The following is a 24,460-nucleotide window of genomic DNA, read 5'->3' as shown; positions in this document are numbered from 1 at the left end:
AGTTATGAGAGAACTCTTCTCTAGGGGACACATCGGTTATCCTGCACCTTGCTTCAGAAACCGATTCTAGGACACCAGATGGTTAGACCTCACCTGCAATTTAGTATTAGAGGAGATTCTCTTTTTCTAACTAGAGAAAAAAGAAACTGACCTACATCAATCTACCGGGAGAATAGCGATGAGAAGATTTTTCACTGCACGGCCGTACAGAGAAACCGGCAGAAGGACTTCGATTCTGAAATCATTTCCACAGCCCTCAGCAAATGGATTTTCATCTGCCTTTTAAAGATCAAGCCACACAATCCAGATCAAAGAGAGCTACAAGCTGAGAGCTGGCATATCCACAGATGACACAAGCAAGACAGCCAGGGAAGGATGGCAGGTTTTCCTTTGAGAAGAGGCATGGAAATTCTCATTCCACCTTTCCCCCGAGGAACTCACAGTGGTGAATACGGCCATGGAACAATCTGAGGTCCTGTGCAGCCACATAGGGAGTCACACACAGGGAGAGCTAAGCAGGTCTGACGTGGGAAAGGACACAGGTTTGTAATATTATGAATGGTGCAGAGGAAGAAAAGGGACACCGATGAAAGAGAAAAGCAACTGATCAGCAGTAGATGCAGCACAGATGAAATACTTCTGCAGGCAATATGGAATCAAGCTGTATGGAAACATAGTAGGGGCTCCAAGAACCCAATGTGGAGGAACGGAGAATTCCGTGATGTACCAAGGGAGAAAACAGAAATGTTCAAGAAATGGAGGCAAGGACATACCTCTAAAGAAGAGTGCTTGTGGGTTGCTAGGCATTGTAGGTCAACCACCAGAGAAGCCAAAGCTCACAGTGAGTTAAAGCTGGCCAGGGAGGCTCCTTACCACAAGAAACTCTTCTTCAGACACACGAGGAACAAACACAAGATAAAAGAGGCGATGGGCTCACTGCTGGGTGAAAATGGAGAAACTCAGACAGAGGACAGAGAGAAAGCAGAAAGGCTCACTGCCTATTTTGCCTCAGTTTTTCCCCTGAAGAAAAGAACAGGCTCATCTAGAGATGGTATGAGGCAAGGCATGGTGTCCGGGCTGCTGGTTGACATGGACAGAGAGGTAAGCTGAGAAGTACCTGGCTGCCGTGAATGAGTACAAATCCCCCGGGGCAGAGGATATGCACCCACGAGTGCTCCAAAGAACTTTCTAGAGAGCTTGCAGAGCCTTTGTCTATCATCTTCCAGACCTCTTGGAGGACGGAAGACGTGCCACAAGATTGGAGAAGGGCAGATGTTATCCCAGCTTTCAAAAAAGGGAGGAGGGACGACCCAGGAAACTAGAGGCCAGTTAGTCTGTCCCTGGGGAGATACTGGAGCAGATTTTAAAGGGATTGATCTGTGAGCATCTAAAGAACAACTTGGTGATCCGGAGAAGTCAGCATGGATTTGTCCCCAGCAGGTCCTGCCAGACCAACCTCATTTCCTTCTTTGATCGAGTGAAGAGCTTACTGGATCAATGTTGTTTACCTGGATTTCAGTAAAGCTTTTGACAGGTTTCCCCAGGATGTTCTGATGGGTAAACCGAGGGACTGTGGACTGGACTCTAGGATAGTTAGGTTGATAGGTAACTGGTTGGAGTTACCTCAGAGAGTAGTTGTCAGTGGCATTTCATCTGAATGGAGGGAGGTGTCCACAGGGCTCGGTTTTCAATATTTTTATCAAGGGATGAGGGTCTGGCGGGGCTACTTATTACATTTGCAGATGACACCAAATTGGGAGGCGCAGCGAACACACCAGAAGACAGAGATAGAATCCAATGAGATCTGAACACACTGGAAAAGTGGGCGGATGTGAACAAGATGCAATTTAACAAGGATAAGAGCTGGGTTCTACAGCTGGGTAACAAAAACGAGAAACATGCATACTGGATGGGGGATACACTTCTGGGTAGCAGTGTGTGTGAACAAGATCTTGGAGTATGGGTGGACCATAAATTATATATGAGCAGCCAGTGTGATGTGGTGACAAAAAAGGCTAATGCCATCTTGGGGTGTATCAACAGAGGCATAACATCCGAATTACAAGATGTCATAGTCCCACTGTATACTGCATTGGTCAGGCCACATCTGGAGTATTGTGTGCAGTTCTGGAAGCCTCACTTCAAAAAGGATGTGGACAGAATGGAGCGGGTTCAGAGAAGAGCAACGAGGATGGTTGGGGGCCTGGAGACCAAGCTCTATGAGGAACAGCTGAGGCACTTGGGAATATTTAGTCTGCAGAAGAGGAGGTTGAGGGGGGACATGATAGCTCTCTTGAAGTATCTGAAGGGCTGTCACTTAGAGGAGGGCAGGGAGCTGTTCCTGTTGGCAGCAGAGGAGAGGAATCACAAGAATGGATTCACATTAAGGGCAGGAAGGTACCGGCTGGATCTTAGGGAAAACTTTTTTATAGTCAGAGTTGTGCAACAGTGGAATCAGCTGCCCTAGGGAGGTGGTGAGCTCCCCCTCCCTGGCGGTCTTTAAGCAGCGGCTGGATGAACACTTGTCAGGGATACTCAGGGCTATTTTTGGGCAGGAACGCACAGGAACGGAGTTCCGGCTGGCTCCCAAGTTGGCCACACCCATCAGGAACTCATTAGCATAATAGGCCACACCCAGTGGCAGGAACCCATTAGGATTGGCTACATTAGGTGTGTGTGGCCTCACATGCAAAGGAGTTCCTGCTCCAAAAAAAGCCCTGGGTTTTGACAACAAACAAGGTAAACAGAATAAGAAGCCAAAGGTGGGTGTGGCTGGATGGCCACACTTCTGGTAACACAGGGGTGTGGCCTAATATGCTAATGAGCTGTGCTGTCGTGGGTGTGGCCTAATATGCTAATGAGTCCCTGCTGGGCTTTCTCTACAAAAAAAAGCCCTGGGGATACTCTTGGCTGATCCTGCACTGAGTAGGGGGTTGGGCTAGATGGCTTGTATAGTCCCTTCCAACTCTGTGATTCTATGATTCCTCTGCCAAAATGTGAAGCCATGGGCCCTGGCCTTCGATGGGAGAGTAGAAACATTTGTGGAGGATCAGTTGTTAGCCAGGTGGGTGACACAGAACCTCCATGTTCAGAGGCAGTCATCCTTTTAATACCAAATGCTGCAAACACTCAATGGGGAGATTTCTCATCTTCAGACCCTCCTCGTAGGCTTCCCAGAAGTATCTGGATGACCACATGTGGAAACAGGAAGCCAAACTAGATGGACCCTCTGGAAGATGCCACTATAGAGGGATCTTGTCAAAACCATCAACCTCTTCCAGGCGCAGATTGTCTGCTTTTCATTCACTTTACCTGCAGAGGCAGTCCTAACTCAACAGATATTCCAACTTTCCCTCCTGCCTAGGCACTGGGATGAAAACTCTTTGAAACTAAACCAAATATTTCAAAAAACTGAAAAATTGCCCTGTGTTCAGTATATTTGTTTCTGGGGGAGCAATATTCCGTGCAGTAGTGGAGAGAAAGGGGGGGGGCAAAGGGTCAGCTCAGCTGCTCCAGGCGAGAAAAAACCCAAACCCTCACATTGACGTTTCCAAGGGAATTCCTTCTAGCCTGTCTGCATTCCTCCAAAGAGCGAAGCTGTGACCTTTGCTGTGCTGCTGCAGAAATATATGAGCTTGTGTGTGCCTGTTTTCTATTTCGGCTTTATCTTTTTAAAGGACAGAGCTGCAGAAGTTCCAGAAGTCAGAAGGGCATGCAGAGAAATCCATCTGTAATTCTACCATGGCCAAGGTCACTGTAAAGTCCATATTTAACTGATTACCCAGGAACCGACATTATCCCTAAAAGCAAGGGCTGGGACCTGGTACTGTGCAGAATATAAATATATTCTCTCAAGTGATATGCTTCCTTAAAATACCCCCTCTGAAATGCAGATACCAACAACAGATGCGTCCACTTCCTGCTCTGATTTTGCTATACAGCAAAACACTGAAGCGACGAAGCTGCCTTATACCGAGTCAGACCATTGGTCCATCATGTTCAGCATTGCTTGCTCTGACTGGCAGCAGCTTTCCAGTATCTCAGGCCATGGAAGGCCTTTCCCAGCATTTTGCCACCTGAGTTCCTTTAATCAGAGATGATGTAACCTGGGACCTTCCACATGCAAGGCAGGCTCATCCCCATAAGATATCCCTTCAGTACTACCATGATAGGAGCTGCGGTGGCTCAAGTGGTTAAGATGCTGAACTGCAGGCTGTGGAAGGTCAGTAGTTCAGCAGTTCAAGACCCGGGTGCCGCATGACGGAGTGAGCTCCCATCTCTAGTTCCAGCTCCTGCCAAGCTAGCAGTTCGAAAGCAAGACATTGCAAGTAGATAAATAGGGACCACTTCGGTGGGAAGGTAACAGCGTTCTGTGCCCCTTGGTGTTTAGTCATGCCGGCCACATGACCACGGGAACGTCTTCGGACAGCGCTGGCTCTTCGGCTTTGAAACGGAGATGAGCACCACAACCCTAGAGTCGGATTCGACTGGCTTTCAAGCAGGGGAAACTTTACTTTTACTACCATGATGAGAACCTGTGATGTGGTGGTACTTTACAACACAAGAAGCAACTGATGACCAATCCTGTACCATGTTCATTTAGGAAAACCATACTGACATCTACAGTTCTTAAATACTATATCTAAAACAGGCAATATTGAGACAGCATGGACAATATCTAAAAGTCAGAATAGGACAATGAGCTAGAAAAAGCAGTCATTCTTTTTTTAGCATGGCTTCAGCAAAAATCTTTATGAGAGCACATATGTTCAGAATGCAGTCCTAAATCGTTCTATTGCATTGTGGGACTTACAGCCTGGCTCAGTGACGAAAACCAAAATATCAAAACAATTAACGCAAGTTATAAGACGTTAAAGATGAACATATAGAAAGCTAAGAGAGCTCCTTCCTCACGTAGGTGACGGAACGCTTTCCCAAACAAATACCTTCATGCCTGAACCACACAAGATTAATTGTATTTTTGCAGAAGCCAAAGGGGGTGGTTTGCCAACCCATTCATCAAAGGAAACAGAATGCTCAAGAGCTCATATGAACAACAGGCCAGCTCCATAAAACAAAGGGCAAAACCACCAACAGAGCTGATATTATTTATTAGATCTCTAGTTAATCTGAATAAAGATGAGCTAGGAGCTCATCATTCAAGGCCCCCCCCCTCACTGTGGATCAGTGGAGACTCCTTGGCCCTGCCGCGTGCAAAACATCACAAGGATCTGCACCTCTTATGCTGAAGGCAACAAGGGAATGGCAATGTCAGGTCCCCACAGCAAACAACGTAGTACTCACTTACTAGAAGGTTTTACTTTATTGAAGCCATGAAGCACTTGAACAGGATCACTGTTCAGAATAACGAAAAGCCAAGAAGCATGAAAGGTTAAAGCAAGTTCATAATCATAATAGCCAATAAACATAGTTCCCGCGCGAGGCCAAGAGGTCCCGCGTGCGTGTAAACCTTGGGAAAGCAACTGCCACCTAATTATAAATAGGAATGCTATTCCCACGGCTTCTGGTAATTGAAAGACAAAGCAAAGCTTCTCTGCCCGTCCACCTGTGGCCTTGGTGAGATAGCGTTACATGAAAGCAGGACTAGTGTACTCTGAAAGGAATGCTCAGCTAATAGGGAGATGTGCGCATGACAACTCTACCGCATCTACGGAGGGGGGGGGTGAACTCAGGGTGATCATATACACATAGAAAAACCTTTGGCAGCTTGCTAACAGGCAAGGAGGGTCAAATTCACCCCGGAGGGTCCACTGAAGCTTCCAAATAAGCTTCCAGCCTGCTAGCTGGGTACTATGGGAAGTGGCACACGCATTGGCAAATTCTAGACCTCAGCACAACCTGCATCCTTCTCAATGTAAACTCCAAGGCTTCGTTTGCATTAAGCCTGCACAAAGTGGTCTTTACTATGAAGAGAAGTCTACAGTACAATACCTTGCTGGTAATTTTTCAGTAACAGGGAGCAGATATTCCAACACCACACATGTCAAAAACTGGTAATTTCAAATGCGAGTCCGCACCAAGTAGGGCTGCCAAGTAGGGGCGGGTAAACCCCCCTTCGGAGGCCCGATTTCCGCAGCCGCAGAATCGGGCACCAGGGGGAACTCTGCCCCCCGAAGTGCAGCGTAGCTGCGTCACTAGAGGTGACGCAACCACGTCAATCACGTTGGGGGCGTGGCCCCGATCGTCGGAGGGAAAACTCTATGGTTTTCCCTCCGACGATCGGGGCCACGCCCTCACCGTGTTCGATGTCGAGCGTCACTTCCGCTGACATGCTGGCTTTGCGCGCATCAACGGAGATCTCCCGGAGGCCAGCGAGGCTCCCCTGCCAGTAGGAAAAATCAACTTGGCAACCCTACTACCAAGCAGTGTGTGCAACAAAGCCATGTAAGGGAGGGTAGAGGGAGAGCCCAGGAGCTTATGCACAACCTCCCCCCCCCAGCCCTCCCCTCTTCCCTTGCCAGCAGACACTATATGCTGGACAGCCTCTTTTGAAAGAGTGGACTGAAAGCTGGATATGATCTAGGAAGCCTTCTGTCCTCTCATAGCTTCAACGAATACGTTAAGACTTTGACCCTCTCTCCTTTACAAACAAGTTTTCGGGGGAAATGTTTTTATTGCCCGTACACAGCTTACAAAGGTCATTTCTTAGAGGGCAGGTGATTCTATCGGGGCACACCTTAAAAGGCCCTGATCCAAGGTCTAATCAATCTCATCCCTTGATTGGAAGGGACTTTGCACCAGAGGCAGTGAAAACTTTCCTTTGTGGTTAATAATGTCTGGTTAAAAGCCAGCAGAACAGGGGTGGGGAAGGGACCTGGAAAATTTTTCAGAATTGCTCACAGAATATTTTTTTTAAGTGCCACAGAAATCCTAGATTTCCAGTACTTGGCTGGAAACGGCCATGGACACAGGGTGGTGCCTCTCCATCTCTACAGTGAAATCCTCTACAGTGCAAAATATTGTGAAACCAGGTTCAATTTTATACCAGAAGTAACTATGGCGACTGCATTCAGGCTGCACCTCCCTGGCAATAACCAGCTGGTTAGAGTTTCAAGGGCTGAGATATTCATTCCCTCCACCAGTCAGGGCTGTTTCTAGCCAGTGCTCCCAAGTGACACAGAAAATAGGTGAATGTGGCCAGCAGCAACTCTATAAGCCCCCCTCCACGGAAAGAGGGCGGTTGGTTCCCATCCCCCAGGTACACATCCTCTGCTCCCTTCCTAGAAAAGGGGAGAGGGGCTCTGTTTTCACACTAACCAGATGCCATGAGAAGGGTTTGTCCTCTGTCCTTACACAGGTTTTGCAGACCCTCTGGAGAACATCTGCTGATCCCCAGGGCCCCTGGAACCCCAGCTGGGGGAGACGACAACACACTGTCCGATTCCCCATGCATTCGAAATAAATCCACGGTTGATGAACAAAGTAGAATTTATTGTAAAGCTATGGTTAGATCAGGAACACAAGAATTGTTAGTAATGACTACAAGTCTCATAGGGAAACATAATAAAGGAACTTGAACCAGGTTAGAGCCAATGAGCCCAATTCCCGCTGGCGGGAATGTAGATAAAACGAGCGCCCAATTCCTTGGGAACCCAACGGTTCTACAACATAAACACAAGTTCAGTTTTCAGGCATCAAATACATAATAAGCAGAGCAACGCCATAACTCCTTCCCACCTCCAGCTGTGTGACCTTGAGCAGTTCCGCAGCGTAGCAAGCAAAGACAGTAAACACCTACTCAGGAAGAAACATGGGGGGGAATGACCAGAGCATAAGGTAACATGTAGAATAGAGCACACCACTCAATGGCAGCTTGCTGACACACACACAGAGAAACTGTGCAACGTGAAAACACCCGACCAACACCTGTACAGAACCAACAGCCAAAACTGTTAACAAGTTATATAGGTAAAGGTAAAAGTTCCCTTGCTCGAAAGACAGTCGAGTCCGACTCTAGGGTTGCGGTGCTCATCTCCGTTTCAAAGCCGAAGAGCCAGCACTGTCCGAAGACGTTTCCGTTGTCATGTGGCCAGCATGACTCAACACCAAGGCACACGGAACGCTGTTACCTTCCCACCCAAGTGGTCCCTATTTATCTACTTGCAATTTCTTGCTTTCGAACTGCTAGGTTGGCAGGAGCTGGAACTAGAGATGGGAGCTCACTCTATCATGCGGCACCCGGGTCTTGAACCGCTGAACTACTGACCTTCCACAGCCTGCAGTTCAGCGTCTTAACCACTTGAGCCACCGCAGCTCCTAACAAGTTATACATTAATATAAAATGAAATAAAGTCTTATTCATAACTTGAGTTCTACAGTTCTGTAAAATGGGAACAATGAGGTCCTATTTGAAAGAGTTCCATGAAAAAGAGGCAGAGCGCTGAGGTTCCAATGCAGACTGCCTAATCTGCCTTCTCCCGGACCGATGGAACTGACCTTGCAAAGTGCAAGCCCTCCCCCCTTTCCCTCAAGAGAGCCGTTTTCACAGAGGCCTGGGCACGGCTTCAACAGGATCATCTCAAGCCACAGGCTTCTAAAGGCTGCTGTACAAGCAACTTGCCCAAAGGTCACATTAGAATGGCAACGTTCAACCAGGATTTAAATGGCACCCCAGCTCCAAGTCCAAATAAGATGATAATATTCACAGTTTAATATCGTTCTGACAGTTTTTAAAAGGTCAGAACTGTGAAAGATGCTGTATGTGCTCAAACTCTTTGATCAGGATAAATGAATTCAGAAAACTTCGCCAGTCATCAGTTTGTTGCCCAAAATAAAAGGCGGTGACCTCCATTTATTCCAGCTGTCAAATGACGTATTTGTCTGGGTTTCAAAGTCACAAGAAAAAGAAGAAAGGAAAAGGCAGATTTTAAAGGTCATTTACTGATTAAAAAACTAATTGGGTTTTTTTTGTTTTGTTTTATTGTTGAGACTTGGGATCTAACTTTGGATGTCCCATTAGAATTGTGCCAGTGCTCAAATCCTCCGCTATGAATTTCTCACTAGTGGTAGCAGCAGTCAACAAGTAGCACCTGGCCAGAATGATAAACTCCAGTTTTACTCCGGAGCTCCAAAGCAGACCGGACTATCCCCTCTATCAAACTACATTCAGAGGTGCTCCAGTGATAAACATGACATCAGGGTCAAGAATCCAACCCATTGGAAGAAGGGTCATAACTCTGCCTAATTAGAAATCAGCTACTTAGAAATTATTTGGCCACAATTCCCATCAGCACTAATAGCAGTCTGGATTTATGTAGCAGAAATCACATTTTTTCTCTTGACAGCAGAAAAAAAGTACAATAAGGATTCTTTTCTCTAAGGCATGGCATGGAAAATACTTTCTACCAGGGCTTTTTTTGTAGAAAAAGCCCAGCAGGAACTCATTAGCATAATAGGCCACACCTAACACCAGAAACTCGTTAGCATATTAGGCCACACCCCTGACAGCGCGGCTGCGGGGAGCCCGGGCAAGTCGGCCCTTGGAGGGAAGGCTTGCCTGGGTGCCCCGCAGCCAGCCCTTGCACAGGCCGGGGAAGGCACGGGGAGGCATTTAAATGCCTCCCCGATCCTTCCAGGGGCCCCCCGGCCTGCCCGTCTTGGAGTTGCTGGGAGGGGGGTCACTCTCCAGGCCTTCCTTCTGTAGATAGACACACAGAGGTTTTAGCTGTAGTGGGCGTGGCCAACTCTGAAGCTAGCCGGAACTCCGTTCCTGCCCCAAAATAGCCCTGCTTTCTACAGTACAGAAATTTGGTTTTAGAGGACCACAAACATTCTGCATCAATGCTGGGAGAGATGGAGAGCTAATTGAAAAGGCTGCTTCACATATTATTTGGTGCGAAATGTTTCATGGACACAAGGCAGCTAATTCCAGCTTCCAAATGTATGATCTCATAATAAAATATATGCAATTTAGGATTACACGTAAAAATTACTGTATACATTACAAAAATCTTTTTATAATAATTTTATTGAGAATTTTTTAACAAAAGATAAAAACTAGCAAAGGCTAATAAAAATAGAAACTAGAAAGTAAAGAAATAAGGAAAGCGATTACAGAATTAGAAAATAAAGAGAAAAAAGAGGGAAGGGACCATTAAGGGATATAAAAGAAGGGAATTCCGATTTTCTCTACGACGAATACAATCACAAAATTATCACTTACTCTGTAGTTACAAAGGGGAAAAAAGTGATCTTTTTTCTATTAACCAATTTCCCCCCTTTAATCTTCAAAACCTCAAATCATCAGTTCATTTTTTCCCTGTTTCGTGTAAAAAGTCAATCGGGGTATATATTATCAAAACCTGTGATCCCCCCAAAGTCTAGAGTATCCCAAATGCACCTTCCTCACCAGCATGACTATCACTGACTGCAGAGTTGCTGCTCAGCAGACGGCCATTTTCCTTGTAATTCTTTGAAGAACAGCATCTAGTCAGACTGAGGCGGGTGGGGCACTGGAACACCTCCTACAATTGGAACAGATGAAGCGGCTGGCCATGCGCCGGGGATACATGTTATGTGGCCATTCTGGTGTGACCTCCAAGGGTGTCCCTAAGGGCACTGGGACACATAGTTTTAAAAGTGCTCTGGACCAGCTGGTAAGATGGCTATTACATTCTCTGTCTCTCAAACTGGAATAAAGTGAATTACGATCTAGTGCTATCCGGGTGAGATCCCCCCATCCTCACCTCCAGTTAGCTATGTAAAACCAACAGGAATGAACCTGCACACCCTCTTAGGTTTGCCCATCAATCTTTGCTAGCCACCCCTCCCTTTCAATTATCATCCGACTTTCAGGGTTCGTTTCGTAGAAAAAGAGCTAGGGAAACTCATTAGCATAACTCATTAGCATATGCCACGCCCCCTGACATCACCGGAAGTGTGACATAAATACTTGCAGAGTCAACCCTGCTTAGCTTCCAAGATCTGCAGTTCTTGAGCTGATGGGGACCTCTGGACAACCTGGACAGGTGGCACGCTAGTCTTAGTGGACTATACCTCCCCTCAAAAAAAACAGTGCTTTTTAAAAAGTATGATGGCCAATGAGGGGCCCGGCAGTAGACCTGCAAGGCCGGCGGGAGCGTGAGGAAGCCCTGCGAAGGCCCTCCCTGGCCCCAGGCAGGCAGCAGTGGGGAGAGGCGGGGAGGAAGCAACTTACCCTCCCTCTTCTCCTGCCTCCTCCTGGCTGAATGAGGGCCGGAAGCGGGGCGGCCGGAAGCAGGGTTCGTCATGTGCCCCGCCCCCCACACCTCACCCGGGGGAACTGCGATCCCCCCCGAATCTACCTCTGTCGACTTTGACCAGCAGTGAGGCATTCTCCATAGCGGCTTCAGTCTCCTGGTGACTGTGTGCCAGGTTCTTCCTCTTCTAGCCGCCCAAAGCACAATTTGCTCTAAGATTTTGCTTTTTCAAAGGGTGTTTGCTTAAAACGATCTGCAGGGCTGTGAGAAACTGAACTGTTGATCACAGGAGAAAATATCTTAACGACACTTGCTTTGGACCAAGTTTTTAGACTTGGCATTATTAAGTTTTGTTATTAGGTTCTTAGCACCTCTTCATTCTTTTTCAGAAGTGCAGGATCAAAAGTGACCAGGAGCAGCAGAGGAAAATATGTGGTTCAAAATGGATGACCTCTGCCACATGTTCTCAGGTTCTGACCAAGCAGAAATAGCTGGACTGAACGCAAAACAAACACATATTTAATTTAGTCACAATTTAGCCAGTTTGCTTTTAAGTCCCCTTAAAAAGAACATCCTCCTGTCCTTTCCAACTGCAGGACTCCCCAAAGCTCAAACAGTTCTGAATTTGAGAGGTCACCCGAGTGATAACATGACTGGAAAGCAGCTCATAAGAGACATCTTTCACAAAGGATGACCTCTGCCATAGTTGCAGTTCTTGGTTCGTGCATTCACTCAGTTTCTTCAGGAGAGAAACAAAAACAGATGTGGCCCATCAAGCATCATGGAGACTTCTAGGTGCAAAAGACATCTTAGGATGCACCAAAGCCACTGGGACATGGACATCATAATGAATCTTCCTTGGAAAATGTGACAAACTGGAGTTCACTAACCAGCAAGTGATGCTGAGTAGCAACCTGCCTCCCAGCTGGTGTGATACTACAAACACTCCAAAGTGTATACTGAAAATTTTTTAAAGGATATTTGTTCTCTCTACTGCAAACATTGGCTCCATTGAAACAGAATGTTCCATAAATATTTAATTTCCAACTACCCCCTGTTGCTTGAACAAAACAAGTGGAAACTGAATCAAGCATACCTTTCTTTAAAGGTACGCAGGCCAAAAAATGACAGATTATTATAATCAGAGCAAGGATTTAACCAGTGAGAGATCAGTATTTCAATTTATAAACTTGCTTTTCTACCATATGGATTTCAAAGGGCTTAAAATAAAGCATTAAAATAAAACATAAACACTGTTCTACAAAACGATGCACAAAATTGATTATGCTGAGTGAAAGAATGAAAGCCACAAAGATTGGAGAAATCACCACAAGCTGTTTTAGTGCATTAATGGCTATCTTTCCTTATGGAATTTCCACCATGCCTATGGCAAACAGGAAGCTGTGGCTATTTCTTGCCAGTAGCCTTTGAAAACCAGTGGAATGAATTTAAGGGCCATCTTCACACTTTCAGTACTGGGAAACAGCCAGTCTTTCATAACTTGCTTACCACCCAGAGTCAATGTCTTGTCACAGTAACTACAAAAATGTGATAAACATGCCTTTGGACCCACAAATGTCCTCAGAGCACCATATGAGTTTAGAACCATAAAACTAATCATGTCCTAAAAAAGCAAAACAAACCATTAACCAAAACCAAACCAAAAAGAAGAGATTGGTTTTATACCCCACCTTTCACTCGGGAGTCTCAGAGCGGCTTGCAAAACTCCTTTCCCTTCCCCTCCCCACAACAAATGCCCAACAACTAAGCAGCTAATGCAAAAAAATGAACCCACAAACTGAACACTGATGACGACAATCATACACACAGTGAAGCAAAATCCTTTTTGCTTGTGAAGTTTATTAAAAGGAGTAAATAAATAAAAGTAAATAAAGACATTCTGAAACTGGTTCCTCATAATTGGGGCATATATGCAGGGCTATTTTGGGGCAGGAACGCACAGGAACGGAGTTCCGGCTGGCTCCCGAGTTGGCCACACCCAGCAGGAACTCATTAGCATAATAGGCCACACCCAACAGCAGGAACTCATTAGGACTGGCTACATTAGGGGTGTGTGGCCTAACATGCAAAAGAGTTCCTGCTACAAAAAAAGCCCTCCGTTTTGACAACAAACAAGGTAAACAGAATAAGAAGCAAAAGGTGGGTCTGTCTGGATGACCACACTTCTGCGAACATGGGGGTGTGTGGCCTAATATGCTAATGAGCTGTGCTGTCAGGGGTGTGTCCTAATAAGCCCATGAATTTCTGCGGTTGGGTGTGGCCTATTATGCTAATGAGTTCCTGCTGGGCTTTTTCTACAAAAAGAGCCCTGCATATATGAATTTAGGAATGATCACCACAGTATGTGAGCTTAGGACCTGCGTACTTGCTGGACTACTTCGCACAGAGTGAGCGTTCAAGAGGGGGCTGCTTACATTCCCGTGGCCAAGGGAGGATGGAACGGTTGTGGTCCTTTTCAGCAGCAGCCCCACTCCTTTGCAATGGGCTGCTTAGACAACGTATTCATTTAGAATTTGTAATGCTATTTCTCCAGACACCTGCCCAAAGCAGTTTGCAAAATAAAAATAATAAAGACAAAACATTAAAAGATATTAATTACAATCCAGCATTAAAAATCCAGCCCAGCATAAAGTTTCCAGACTAAACTAGTGGTAAAAGATCAACTAACCCCTTACTTTAAAAAGCCTGAGTGAACAGAAACATGTTGGTCTGGCGCCTAAAAGAAAGCAATGGGGAAGGCCAGGCGAGTCTCAAGGGGAAGGGCATTCCAAAAGCGAGGTGCCACTACTGAAAAGGCCCTGTCTCCGGTTGCCACTCACTCCAGCTCTGACGAGGGAGGGCACAGACAGCAGGGCTTGTGAGACGCGTCTTAACTGGCAGGCTGCACAAGGGGAGGAGGCGTCACCCCTGGCAACCCTTGCGGGGGGTGGTGGGGTTTGCGAGGCTGACCTATTTTTAAGGGCCTCTGGAGACTGACTCTGCTGTCATGACAATTATCTAGGAATTTGCTGTTGCTGGTTTTAATATTTATGGTGTTTTCTGTGTATAAGAAAACCAGTTTGTATACGGGACAAAAAAGTAGTACTTAAATAGTTTAAGCAAAATATTTTTTTAAAAAAAATGAAGGAAATATTTATCCTGCTCCCCCTCCAAAGCACTGGAGTGATGTATATGGTTCTGCCCTCCAAACTTCATCCTCCCAACAACCTTCTAAGGGAAGTTAGGCTGAGAGAGCATATCTGACAGGAACTCCTTAGCATATTAGGCGACACACCCCTAATGCAGCCAATCCTCCAAGAGCTTACAGTAGCCCCTGTAAGAAGAGCTCTGTAAGGTCTTGGAGGATTGGCTACATTAGGGGTGTGTGGCCTAATATGCAAAGGAGTCCCTGCTACAAAAAGATTAAATCTGGCACCATCTCCCTTCGTTGGCTCCATTGCAGAGTGGGGATCTGGACCTAGATCCCAACCAAGGAATCACACTGGCTCTCTCTCTCAAGATTCTAACCCAAGCCAGCAAGCTGCCAAAACTGCCTTCATGGCCTGCTTGTTGCCTGGCCTGAATTCTATGGAGAAACGTTTCGGCATCTTTATTCCCCATCAGGATGCTGCTCGGAGCACGCACACTAGAGCTATTCTGCAAAACAAGAGGCAGCAAAACCAAAACTACCTCCCACTCTCCCAGGACTCAGGACTCCCCCCCCCCCCATGCAAACCTGGGTCTTTCGGTCTCTACCTCCCCAGTAAGCTCTCCTTGATCTTCACGCTCATGTTTAAACTGACTCTGCTTGCCCAGGGCAGCGCAAGACAGAAAGCCGGTGCACACGCCAAGCTGGGCCCAGCCCCCATCATACATCTCAAATAAAAAGGAAGAAGCTGGCAAGAGAGACAGAGCCACAACCCTGCTATCGAAAGACAGCCAGCATCACTATTCATCATTATCGATACAGAGAGCTATACACTTAATCTCCATCTTAATTATTTAAGGTTTTTTTTTTCAAGCACCGTTGCTTTTGCCAGCTGGAAATATTTATGTCCTTCTCCAAAAAAAAACACCCCACAGAGACTTTAAAAGCCGGCTGGCACTCGCTTAGCACGAAATTAATACGCATGAAGACTGAACTACATTCCGGTCAGGGAAAAGCAAATTGGCAGGGCAGGGGCAAAGCCGTTTTATGCACACTCTGTGGATAAATGGAAAACCTCCGGCTCCAAGGCCGGGCAGCTTCTGTCCTTGCAAAATTCCCAACGACTGCGAGGGAAGCACAAAGATGCCCATTTCTGTACCAGTATTTTCATTCTGCCTGCCTCCCCTGCTGGAGTTCTCCATTCATTTCTTTCTTTTATACCGCACAATTCGTATATACCCACTGATGCAAAGAACGAGATTGCATATTTATCACTCCTTTCCTCCAAAGCATTCAGGGTGGCATACATAAGTTGGTGGGAAGAAATGCATTTTTTCTTTGGAGGTTTGAAATGAGCAAAACTTCCACTCTGAGTCTTAAAAGTTGTTTTTCTCTGGGCAGAGAAGAGGCAGGAAGGAGGAGGAGAAGGAGAAGACAAAGAAGAGGAGGAGAATGGATTTATATCCCACCCTTTGCTACCCGAAGGAGTCTCAGAGTGGCTTACAATCCCTTTCCCTTCCCCTCCCCACAACAGACACCCTGGAAGGTAGGTGGGGCTGAGAGAGCTCTCTCGAGAACTGCCCTTGAGAGAACAGCTCTGGAAGAATTTATGACTGATCCAAGGTCAAACCAGCAGCTGCACGTGGAGGAGTGGGGAATCCAACCTGGTTCTCCCATATTAGAGTCCACGCACTTAGCCACTACACCAAACTGGTGGGGGGGAGTCAGTTCAATTGCTTTCCAGCTGTACCTCAGCCCACCTTCATACAGATGCTAATAGATCTAGCTGGAGAGATAACAGGTGGGTCAAGCTCTCCCCCTTCTCCAAGCAGGGAGCCAAGATTTCATCGAATCAGAGAATGTTAGAGTTGGAAGGGACCTTGCAGGTCATCTAGTCCAACCCCCTGCACTCTGCAGGAGCATAGCCAAAAGATAGCCCTACAACATACCCAAAAGATGGTCGTCCAGCCTCCGCTTGAAAACGTCCAATGAAGGAGCATCCACCACCTCCCGAGGCAGTCTGTTCCACTGCTCAACCACTCTTACAGCAAGGAAGTTTCTCCTGATATTTAGCCGGTAACGACTCCCTTGTAATTTCCACCGATGGAGGACTTTAGACTAAAACGGCTCTAGGAATAATCTCCAGGAAAAAGCTACAGGAAATGGTTCTCTGATCTGGCCTGACTTGGTCAGTGGTTGGGGAAAAGAGAGGTGACAAAACTCAGAGAAGCAAGGAGGAAGCTCTCTTTGGCTGGTGTGGACTCCATAAGAGCAGACAGAACTCTTAACCGAGGAGGCAGCCATTTTGACCATGTGCTGCCCTAGAGAGCTACAGAAAGCTTCAAGATAATGGTAACTCTGTAGAGATCTGTAATTTACTAAGCTTTAGGAGCCTGCTCTATTTTAACATCTGACAGGACATGTATAAAGAGAGGGACAGAGAATTTGTGTGTTACCCATTTCTTTTGGAACCCCTTGCTCAATCTGATGCTGTGCTAAAAGTATGCTTGTGAACATTTTCTTTTTAATAAATATTTTATAATTTAAGATGCTGGCAGTGGTTCTCTATACCACATAGACCTTCACTGTCTCTGACGTTACTTTAAAAGAACCGCCAGGGAGAAGGCAGGCAGTTGGCAAGTGGCTATTCCTCCAAGGGTGTGCAAGGTAGTAAACTGTCCCCATGGTGACCAGGCACTGGGCAGCAGGAGACACAAAGACTCAGAACCTGGAAGGGAAGCTGGGACCCCGACCCACCCAGTGGGTAATTCCTGTGAAGGTCAGGTGGGGGTGGCAAGGTTACCAGAGAGAGAGAAAAGTCTCTCTGGGTGTTGAGAAAACCTTGGAAGGCAGGATGGAATAGGGCTTGCAGGCTGGAGTAGGCCCATTCCGCCACACTCTCACCTCCTATTTTGCCCTCACAACAAATCTGTTAAGTCGCTCGCTTAACAAAGCAGTCGGAGAGTGATTCAGCAAGAACACAGCTTTATTCTTCAATTCGAACACAACTCCAACACGGATCAACATCTGATAGCCAAAACAGCCTTACATTGCAGCTGTCCTGCTTTTAAACATTCCCGGCTAATATAGCCACACCCACTGTACAAATACCAACCAATACGGCTGTTCAGATAAGGACCAATCACGGACGTTCCCGCTCAGGGAGCTTGCTTGAAGGTGATTGGTTAGGTGCTTCCTGGGCTAGTAACACGATTGGATGTATTTGGATCCTAGCCCAGGATGAAGCTTAACATTACAAGTCAATGAGATGCTTCACATACATCATGCATTCCATGGCAGCTTTGGAATACACTACAAAATCTGTAAGGTGGGTCCAAGGTCAGCTTCCAAATGTCATGGCTGAATGTGGATTTGAACTCACATCTCCCCAAACCTAGAGTGACACTCTGTACCACTACGCCACACTGGCTCTCCCACTGGCATCTGATTCAGCCCCCTCCAGCTTCTGTCACTTCATTCCTCTGCCTGCACAGACCAGCCCTGTCATATTTTGTCAGCTGTCCCCAAGTCTTTATTAGGAGTACTTTCAACACAAAGAAGCAACCCGGCTTTTTAAAAGACACGTTCCTGCCCTGTCTCCCAGCACAATGCTCCTAAGGCGGCTTCCATGCAAGACAATGGTCTCTGTCTGTATGCTTTACAGGGAAGGGGATGGAGAGCCCCTTCCTGGCTCAGTAGGGTCAATAGCCTGATCAGCAGCAGATAGTTTTCTGGGAGAGGAAGCAGAGCTCAGAGGGTTAGGCACCCATCTCCACATCTCTGCTACAGATCCCGGAGAGCAACTGCCAGTCAGATTAGATTCAACCGAGCTAGATGGACCAGTGATCTGACTTGGTATAAAGTAAAGCTGCGGTGGCTCAAGTGGTTAAGACGCTGAACTGCAGGTTGTGGAAGGTCGGTAGTTCGGCAGTTCGAGACCCAAGTGTGCCGCATGACGAAGGGAAACCTTTACCTTTTACCTTTAAAGTAACTTCCAGTCAGTGGGCTTCATCGAGTCCCTGCAGGGCAGCTTGTTCACCACCACCCCGCCCCCTCCCCCCCTAACAAGGAGGGAAAGGAAAATCAATGCCGATCGTGTGCTGAGGGATGAAAACTGAATCTGGTCACTCTGTGGCTTACTTAAATCCTCTGTATCACTTTGTCTTCTTAAGAGACATCCATGTATGGGACCCAGCATATTTTTTACATTTTACGGAAAATTATGTCAGACACAACTATTTTCTTCACAACAGACCATCCGTCTGGGAAGACAGAGTGGGACGGACTCAGAGCACTCGCTTCTCCTTCAAGGTGGAAACGACATCTTAAAATCTGACAAAAGAAGTACACATTTCAACTCATTGCAGACAAGCTAGAATGACAGGCCAGAGCCCGGGTCAATGACTTTAAGTCTGGCCGGCCACATGTCCACGGAAATGTCTTCGGACAGCGCTGGCTCTTCGGCTTGGAAATGGAGATGAGCACCGCAGCCCTAGAGTCGGACTCGACTGGCTTTCGAGCAAGGGAACCTTTACCTTTAAAGTAACTTCCAGTCTTCCAGGCTTCATCGAGTCCCTGCAGTGCAGCTTGTTCACCAACACCCCGCCCCCTCCCCCCCTAACCAGGAGGGAAAGGAAAATCCATGCCGATCGTGTGCTGAGGGATGAAAACTGAATCTGGTCACTCTGCGGCTTACTTAAATCCTCTGTATCACTTTGTCTTCTTAAGAGACACCCCTGTCTGGGACCCAGCATATTTTTACATTTTACGGAAAATTATGTCAGACACAACTATTTTCTTCACAACAGACCATCCGTCTGGGAAGACAGAGTGGGACGGACTCAGAGCACGCGCTTCTCCTTCAAGGTGGGAACGACATCTTAAAATCTGACAAAAGAAGTACACATTTCAACTCATTGCAGACAAGCTAGAATGACAGGCCAGAGCCCGGGTCAATGACTTTAAAAGGAAATGTTCTTCCAAACAAGCTGCCATTTAAAAAAGATAAGAGGGGAAAATACACTAACCTGGGCTTCTGAGCCTTTGTAAGGATTGAGAGGTTGGTCCTGCAAAAACAAAAGCAGAAAGAACAATATTACTCTCCAGCAATCCATTCAGGAATAGAGACTCACACACAGGGCTATTTTGGGGCAGGAACGCACAGGAACGCAGTTCCGGCTGGCTCCCGAGCTGGCCACACCCAGCAGGAACTCATTAGCATAATAGACCACACCCAACAGCAGAAACTCATTAGGATTGGCTACATTAGGGGTGTGTGGCCTAACAAGCAAAGGAGTTCCTGCTACAAAAAAGCCCTGGGTTTTGACAACAAACAAGGTAAACAGAATAAGAAGCAAAAGGTGGGCGTGGCTGGACGACCACACTTCTGGTAACATGGGGGTGCGGCCTAATATGCTAATGAGATGTGTTGTCAGGGCTGTGGCCTAATATGCTAATGAGTTCATGCTGTTGGGTGTGGCCTATTATGCTAATGAGTTCCTGCTGGGCTTTTTCTACAAAAAGAGTCCTGCTCACACATAAATGAACACACGAATCTGCCTTAACCTGGATTAGACCATCAGTCTACTAAGGTCAGTACTGCCTCCTCTGGCAGGCAGCAGCTCCCCAGGGTCTCAGGCAAGAGGGGTCTTTCATGTCACCTGCTACCTGGTCCTTTCCAGTGGAGATGCCGGGGGCTGGAACCTGGGACCTTCCGCAGGCCAAGCAGAGGCTCCACCAACTAGCTATAGCCTCTCCCCACAAACAGGTCATGCAAAAAAACCACTAGCCAAGCTCAGCCCAAACAAAAAATAACAGTGCCCTTGAATGCTAACCTATATCGAAAGAATGTATTAAAATATGCATACCCCGCCTTGTGGGCTGTTTCCAGCATCTTTAAGAACTACCATCAACAAATATCCATAGTAAAATCCTATTGATGCAAAAAAAAGCAACCTTACACTATAACGAAAGTAATAAGCAGATGCTACTAGGAAAAACAACAAATTACCAAGATGCCACATGACCCAAGAGTGACTGAGAGCACTGCCACTTAAATTAGGGGAGACAAAGAGATTACTATATATATTTTAGCAGTACTACTTAGTATTTATATGGCACTTCCACTGTTCAAATGTTTCAGGAATTAAGCAGTAGCTACTGGTGAGTGGTGACCCCTTCCCAGGAGCTGAGGCTTTCATAGTCCCACCACGGATCTGTGACAAACTTTTTAAAGTTCTCTAGAAAAAAATGCTTACTGCAAAGAAATAATCAAACGCTTTTTCCAACATGACATTTACAATGAAAAGAATGACAGGGGATTTGTGTGTGTGTATGTGTGTGTGTGTGTGTTTTACTTTGAAGGAAACTTTCACACTTCCAAAACAGCTGTCCTTCATGGTCTAAGAGGCCACTGCTTTCTTTCTGTAGTAACCTAATTTAATTGGAAAGCTTAACGAAGTGAAACCGGGTCAATGGTGTTCTCTCTTTCACCTATCAGGTCTGTCAAAATTAGAAGGCTTCGCTTTTACAGTAGAGATAAATCCTCCTCTGTCACACTGGAAGGCTGCAAAGAGAAGTCTTAATTGTGCTACCTTCTTCAGCTACCTGGAATTCCACTCCTGAACGGCAAAAGATCAACAGGTGGCCGGCTTGTGCCCTTCCTCCTCTTTCCAAGCAATATGAAGTACAACTGAATGTAGATGTCAGAATCCTGGTTAAATCAGTTCTCAACACCATTCACTTCGAAGAAAGTTAAGTTTATTGAGACACTGCTGGATACCATACTGGACACGAGCTTTGTTAGAACTGAAGGTGAAAGCGTTAAGATTGCAGATATATTATGTTTATGCAAAGGCACTAAAAATCAGGACCCAATCACCCCATGGTATTTGCCCGCCAGAAATAACGGTCGATTCCCCCCCAAAACTAAGCACATACCCCTCTACATAAATAAAACAGAACAGGTCTCTGAGACACAGTGTCTGGCACATCAAAGCATTTAGGAAAGTGAAAGCATTTTGGTCTTCACACCCCTCTCCCCCTCCTCCTTCTATGGCAGGTAAACTATAAAATGCATAGTGAGCCTGACAGTAGGAATACAGCCCAATTTAGACATCAGGGCAATCTTAGGTTACTGTGAACTGGAGAAGGAATGAGGAGGCAGTGGGCGATTCTGCACTGGCTTTTCCCTCCGTTGTTCATACCAAACCCACGTTGGAACAGAAATTCCCTTCTGCATTGCATGCTGCTTTCACTTTCTTTGATCATCAGGTTTTATGGTACCTTCTGCATATAGTTATGGCTGTTCAGGGGTGACTTTACAGTCAGTGCAGCGTTGACCCGGGGTACTTGAATGTGGTTTTGTTCCAGCGTGGGTTTGGTAAAACAACAGAGGGAACAGCCAATGCAGAATCAGCCAGAGAGTAAAAGTGCAGGTGTGGCGCTGAAAGCCCAAGTCCCCCTCAGCAAGGAATGCAGACTTGAAGTCAATAATAAATCTACAAAACCATGGTTTGTTTGCAATGTCTTCCCCTTGGAAGCTGATCTGGTATCCACCAATGTTCCCTCTAAGCTGTGGAGTCTGGTGAGCAAAAATTCTACTTTGTGAGCTGCTGGCATTAAAGTTGTGAGCGAGCGATTTGGCTGCTGCATAAATCAGTTTGCTCTGGAGCCCTCCTTCCTGAGCCGAGACAAAAATGTGTGAGCCGGAGGCTAAAAAACTGTGAGCTAGCTCACACTAACTCAGCTTAGAGGGAAACACTGGTATCCACCCTTCTACTGTCCTTTAGGTACCAAGCCCAAACATTTCTTTCTACCCAAGCTTTTAAATGAGGTGTTCCATCTATTTTTGAAGCTGTTTGCTGCTAGCCTGAGGTATCATTTCAGACTGCTAAATATTGCTATACATTATTTTTAAACATCCCCCTTTTCTTTTTTATGATTTTACTGCATTGTTTTTACTTTGCAAGCCATCTGGAGCAGATCTCTGAAGAAGTGTCATCTGAATTGTCTAAATAAACAAACGTCTGAGGCAGGGTAGTGCGGCTGTGATGAAACACTGGCAAGTGGCTTTTGTAAAAATCACTCCAGCGGTCTGCTGATGTGAACAGGGTCATGTCAGAGCAACTGACTCATAGATTATCCTGGCCTCCTCCACAAAACAAAACAATATAAACCAAAAAAAAACCAAACCTGTTGATTTCACTTTTCAGTACTTTGTGGCAAGAGGCGTTCACGTCTCATAGGCAATGGATAAAATATCCGATGTTGTTGCTAGTGCTAATATGTCTAACAAGGAACCCAACCTTCTCTTGAAATGGTTTCCTTTTCTAGAATTTATATTTAACACTGACTCTGCTAAATTTAGGGTTGCCAGGTCTGGGTTGGAAAATACCTGGAGACTTTGGGGGTGGAGCCAGGAGAGGGCGGGGTTTGGGAAGGGGAGGGGCCTCGGCAGGGTACAATGCCATAGAGCCCACCCTTCAAAGCAGCCATTTTATCCAGGGGAGCTGATCTCTGTCAGCTGGAGACCAGTTGCAAAAGCGGGAGATCCCCAGGCCCCACCTGGAGGCTGGCAACCCTAGCTAAATTCAAGATTCCTCAAAAATACTATGAAGTTCTTCATTGCACGTAAACTTATCTGAACAGCATTACGACATACATTATTACCTTATATAATTCTAAGGTTGATATTTGTTATCACTGCATTTTGTTTTTTTCACTGTTTAAAATTTTAAAAATTAATAATAATAAAAAAAAAGACTTGACACCGGTAGTCCAAGTACACCACGTGCATGAGCCATTTTGTGAAAGCAGCTGCTGGCATGGTGATCGGAGGATCCAGCAGAGGACAAAACAGTTCTGGGGGGGGGGGGGAGGGGGGGTTTTCTGGAATAAGAAAACATAAGGGGAGGAAGAGAGGAATAATTGGGAGAAACGGTGGTAGCAGCAGAGACAGCAGTAAAGGAAACAAAGGGAGGAAGAAGGCATGTTGTTTCATAGAGAAGCAAGTAATAATTTATAACCTATGAAATCTGTGGGCGGGGGGACTAGAATAAATTTTGCCAGGATAGGCACAGCAGGAACACCCAGTAAAGGTCCAACATGAAACAGCAGGGGCTATGCCGACTAAGATGAATCACACCACCAAGGTGTTCTCTCACACACATACACACGGCAGGCACACAATATTCTCAGTTTTGCAGCCTCTGCACTACAGAACATCCTTGGAATCCAACCCTTAGGGGGGAGGGGGAGAGAAAGCACAGAAGCCATGCTTTACAGCAACAGCTTTGCCTTGCAGAAAGGGGGAAAGGTTGCAGGGCGATGGCTCTAGTTTCCATTTCCCGGCCCTTGGCTGAAGCAGGAGCTGACTGCTAGCCGGCGCTGGACTGATGGATAATCCGTTGCCGTGTCCCACCCCACAATGCAGCATAACCGAACATAATCCAGCACTGTGCCAGCTTAATCAAGAAAATCCAAGCAGCCAGCCTCCTCTGCCCATACGACGATTCTACTTCCACCCTGACGGAACCCAGAAAAAAAAATAGTCATTGACTGCTGTCAATAAAGACCCAAGGAGTTATGTAAGCAATCAGGTACTTGCAACCTATGTGAGAAATAACTAAATTTTGGTTCTTGGGACTTCAGTACGACTCCATGGGACCAAGACCGTCCACCACCAATAGCCCCGGGACTGTCTAGCACTGCCTGACAAAAGGCTCAAAAGCTATTACTTGCACCTGTCTGCTCACTAAGGGTGATTCCGCACTAGACCTGAAATCCTGGTTCAAACCTGCCCCCAAACTTATATTCTACACTACACTCGAGTTCACCCCTGTAGTTATCTCAGGGTATTTTTTGTTTCCACATTACATTGAGGTCACCCCGGTTTTGCCCCACACTTGTCCCGGGATAAATGGATGCTGTTATAATGAGGGATAAATGCAAGGTGTTGTGTCGCGAGTTGAGCTCTGATAAAACCTGGGTTGAGATCCAAGTGTGGAAAGGATGCCTGCATTATAACATCACCGAGCAGCCACTACGGCTGTTCGAGTACCACCGTGGTCGAGGTGAGCTCTCGACCTTCACCCCAGCTCCCGCCTACCCAGCG

At 46.4% G+C, this 24,460-nt stretch overlaps 1 protein-coding gene across 1 annotated transcript in view; it reads right to left on the bottom strand.

The window, feature by feature from the left end:
* The window catches only part of XYLT1 (xylosyltransferase I), a 274,833-nt gene that overhangs the window by 172,042 nt on the left and 78,331 nt on the right, over positions 1 to 24,460 (bottom strand). Inside the window, exon 3 of the mRNA XM_015412172.1 lies at positions 19,374 to 19,412. Coding sequence (XP_015267658.1) covers positions 19,374 to 19,412 — 39 coding nt within the window. The remainder of the gene's footprint in view (positions 1 to 19,373; positions 19,413 to 24,460) is intronic.

Source organism: Gekko japonicus, unplaced genomic scaffold, assembly GCF_001447785.1.
Source record: "Gekko japonicus isolate JY-2015 unplaced genomic scaffold, Gekko_japonicus_V1.1 scaffold2238, whole genome shotgun sequence".
NCBI classification, from domain to species: Eukaryota; Metazoa; Chordata; class Lepidosauria; order Squamata; family Gekkonidae; genus Gekko; species Gekko japonicus.
The sequence above is the reverse complement of the archived record's forward strand: the minus strand, read 5'-3'. Positions and strand labels throughout refer to the sequence as shown.